The sequence below is a fragment of the Lycium barbarum genome, chromosome 1 (assembly GCF_019175385.1).
Source record: "Lycium barbarum isolate Lr01 chromosome 1, ASM1917538v2, whole genome shotgun sequence".
In the NCBI taxonomy this organism is placed as follows: domain Eukaryota; kingdom Viridiplantae; phylum Streptophyta; class Magnoliopsida; order Solanales; family Solanaceae; genus Lycium; species Lycium barbarum.
Window position 1 is genome coordinate 138,182,498 of NC_083337.1, and position 4,575 is coordinate 138,187,072.

Sequence of the window (4,575 nt, forward strand, 5' to 3'; positions counted from 1 at the left end):
CGATTATCAAGTGGCTATTTTTGAAATGACAATCAAATTTAAGAAGTATTTTTTTCCCATCCCAACTTTATTTATATTGGGTTCCCTTTTAAATCCTTGTTTAAAACTGTCTTTTACTAAAAATTTGGTTAGTCAAATTTATACATTTTTAGAAATTGAAGAGGGAGTTCAACCATCTTTAGCTGAAGCCGATCTCGCTATTGATGATGAGTTTAGAAGAGTTTTTACTTATTATTCTAGTTTGGAAGAACGTGCTACACCCGTTGCTCCACGCCTTACTACTTCTCAGAGTAGCAAAAAGGGCTTGTCGGGTTTAAAAGTTTTACATTCACAGCCAACTTCTTCTTCTACTGCAAACTTTGATGAATATAACTTTTATTTGATGCAGCCAAATGTGGATATCAACCAACAAGATGATTTGGACGTCTTAGCATGGTGGAAGAAGTATAAGGCAAGCTATCCGGTACTTTTAAGAATGACTCGAGATATCCTTACGGCTCAAGTATCAACCGTGGCTTCGGAGAGCGCATTTAGCCAAGGAAGACAGAAAATTGGAGACCATAGACATTCATTATCCGGCTTTAGCTTGCAAGTACTAGTGTGCATTTGCGATTGGATTAGATCGGAGCGACGCAACCAAAACTTACAAGCGGAGGAAGGCGAAGAGGAAGAAATTGAAGATTTGATAGCTAGTGGACCGGACCAAATGGAAGACTTTGAAGATATTTCCATGACTGAATATGATGTGGGGGAAATTAACAAAATGGTTCAAAATTGGTGATTTTATTATTCTACTATTTTTGTACAACTCATGTATTATTTGCAAGTTAAAAAAAAATACAACTTGCAAATAAATGTTATCCAAGAATGAATAAAATATATGGCACATTGAGCTTTCTTCTATTTACTTTTGTTCATATTTTTACTTTTATTAAGTTAGGAATATACCTAAAATATACTAAAGTATATATAGTAAGTATATATAGTATATAAATATATATAGTATATATATTAAGTATATATAGTATATAGTATATAGTATATAGTATATAAGTATATATAGTATATAAATATATATACTATATATATACTATATAAGTTATATAGTATACTTAAACATATATAAGTATATATAGTATATAAGTATATAAGTATATATAGTATATATAGTATATAAATATATATAGTATATATATTAAGTATATATAGTATATAGTATATAAGTATATATAGTATATAAGTAAGTATATATAGTATATAGTACATGTATATATAAGTATATAAGTATATATATAGTATATAAATATATATAGTAAGTATATATAGTATATATAGTATATAAATATATATAGTATATATATTAAGTATATATAGTATATAGTATATAAGTATATATAGTATATATAGTATATATATTAAGTTATACATATATATAAGTATATATAGTATATAAGTATATATAGTATATAAATATATATAGTATATATATTAAGTATATATAGTATATAAGCATATCAGTTATACATATATATAAGTATATTAAGTTATACATATATATGTATACGAAAAGCACTATTCTGTATTGCTGACTTGCTATTAGCCTGTTAGTCAGTAAATATTTAAACTTTAATTATAAAGTTGTATAACATATGTAAATATACCTACAATATACTAATAAATACTATAATATATATATATATATATATATATATAATACAAAAAACAAAAAAAAGTTTTAACTACTTAAAACCGGACCGGTTCCGGTTTGGAGTTTCAAACCGGTAAACCGGAACCGGTTAAACCGGAACCAGTTAACCGGTTCCCTAACCGGTTACCGGTCCGGTTCCGGTTGGAACCGGTTGCCAGGTTTAGATGCCGTCATCTTGATGGAGAGATATAAAATGGAAGTCCTAATCCATCTATATCCAGCGTGATTTTAACATGTATGTCAATTAGCATGTTCGATATAGAGATTTATTATGTTAAATATCTGCTCTATTGATATTACTGAGAGTCTAAGACATTGAAGCTAATTATTATGTATACATGCATGCAGGAAATTGATAATGATTCTCAGAATTGTTTACCCATAAATTTGTGACTTAAAATAACAATTGAATTTATATTTAGAGGTCAAGGGACGCAGATTATAATGATCGAATAGTAACTTTTTTGAACTAATAACTTGATTGTAAAGATAATAAAACAAGTAAATAATAAGTAATGAACTGCATAGCAATAAAGCAAAAGAGGAAGAAAGATCTTATTCAATTGTCTCCAGCAGAATTGTCAGGCAGTGTGACTGAAAAAATAAGTGCTTGCCTGCTTGTTATAGAGTATGAGCTCATGAAGTAAAGATGATGAAAATCAGATGGGTTGCAAGTGAGGGAGAGGGGTATATTTATAGTCTAATCCAAAGTAACGTTTTCTGTAAGTTCAACTTCCCATAATGACCATCATCTGCACGTTGAATCCGTTGGGTACGTGGATATGTAACTGGGTCTGGAGTGAACTGGAATCATGTCCAAAAAAATATTACCCGGACACAACCTCGAACTCTGAATGGAACAATCTTTGCTGAGCTAGATCTGACTAAACTCGATCTGCGATGTGTCATCTCTCGAATCATTCAAATGTCGATTCTGTATTTTGACTAGTACAACAATATGCCATATGTAATCCATGGACTCATCAAGCTACTGTAATAAATTGGCCAAACCCATCGATAGACATCTGTGGTCGTCCAGTTCTTTCACTTGAGCACCTAAAGTGGACATTGTTTCATTTAGACACCTAAGGTGGGCAATACCTGTTCCAGTTAGACAATTTTTGCACCGTTGGCATGTCGCGTGTTATCAGTAAAAAAAAAAACGCGCGTGTAACCTTTTTTTTAATCCTATGTGGCAGCTAACGGTATTATTACTTCCCCATTTATACATATCATCTTCTCCACTTCAAAATAAAATCCAATTTAGCCCTAATTTTAGCCCCTTTTCACGATCAATTTTTCCCCTCAAATTCAAGCTAATATTTTCTGCTTCATCTCGTTCGTTCCATTGCTGTTACTATTATGTCGAGCTTATCCGACTCTTTCATGGAGTTTTTTGATGAACATGCCCGATATTGTAGATGTGGTAATGAAGCATTATTGAAGACTTCTTGGACCCAATTAAACCCAGGTCGCAGATTTTTATGTTGTAAAATATCAAAGGTAAACTAATATCTTCATTCATTCCTTATTTAATTATTTATTAGATGATTAATTGTTGGGTTGAAAATTGGTTTTGTAGAAAATGGGTGGTTGTGATTATTTCTTTTGGATTGAAGATAGGCACCCTGCGCAAGCAAATAGGGCGATGTGGGGTTTGTTGAAGAAAGTGAAGGCTTTTGAGGAGAAAAGAATTCGAGCAAGAAATATGCTCATTGTTGCTGCCATTGTTGCTGGTTTTGTGATGCTCGGGATATGGAAAATCAAGCCAAATTGTTAGATGGAGCAGTACAATATGTGCTCCTTAAGTACTTGCCTTTTGCTAAGTTGTGTAGTTGTAATATTGTTAGGATTGTCGGAATGTAATTTGGTTACTGCATTGTTGTGACAATTTTGTATTTTGGCATGGCTGAACTTTGGCCAACAGTCACTCATGTAAACCAGCATTTTGAATGAAATGAAAATGAAATGTTGTTTTGTCTATACTGTATTTGCCAACAATGCTCTGTTTTGAGCTCACACAATTGCATAAAAACCTGGCCTGCTCTGTTTTGTATTTGCCAACAATGCTCTGTTTATGCTACATATTATTGCCAACAACATGTAGGTCAATGTTATTCAACACCAACAACAACTATAATTACATTAGCATAACTGTTTAAACACCAACAACAGGTATATAATGGGCACAAAGTAACCCCAAATAGTAGCTAATATATTAACATGCTCAAGAATGAGCTCAAAGTTAGCATACAAGTAGCCAAAAGCAAACATTAAAATACTGCAAATTGTTTACTGCTACATACAAGTAGCAGATTGCCAAAATAACCATCCAAAAAGAGAAATTGTTTGGTGCCATATTACATTGCCAATTAAGTACTACATCCTATCCTAATACTGCCAATTCTTCTTGTTCTTGTTCTTGTTTGCCATCTGCCTTAATTGGGGGCCAGTGATAGCTTCTTTGTTTTTCCATCTCAATCCTCTAGCTTTATAACCAAGGTCTATGCCTATTGGACTTGCATCCTTGTAAGCTGAACCAATTTCTAGAATCCTTTGGCTTGATGTTCCTGGCTGCATTTTAGCAGAAAAATGAAGCATAATCAGTTTTGTTACATGTAGTTGTGTTTTAGAGACCAAAGTTAGAATTGACTTACATTTAGTATTTGAGTTCCACTTGTACTTGTGTATATGCCAAATCCAACATCAGCTGCCCTCTTGTGTCCCCTAGTTGCAGGTTCCTCTCCAGTTGCAACCTTGGCTCTCTTCGGTCCAACAACTTGTCTTCTTCTAGGAGGTAGTTGACTTGTTATTCCTCTTGTAATAGGAATACTTGTATCTGTAGGTGGGGCTGGCTAGCTTGAGCT

At 32.6% G+C, this 4,575-nt stretch overlaps 1 protein-coding gene across 1 annotated transcript; it reads left to right on the top strand.

Moving 5' to 3' along the window:
• The first annotated feature begins 2,223 nt into the window (after nt 1-2,223).
• Nucleotides 2,224-3,488, top strand: LOC132614895 (uncharacterized). Its single transcript, XM_060329455.1, has 3 exons — nt 2,224-2,351; nt 3,130-3,211; nt 3,291-3,488. The coding sequence occupies exons 1-3, from the start codon at nt 2,224-2,226 to the stop codon at nt 3,486-3,488; spliced, it is 408 nt and encodes a 135-aa protein (XP_060185438.1).
• The last annotated feature ends 1,087 nt before the right edge of the window (nt 3,489-4,575 follow it).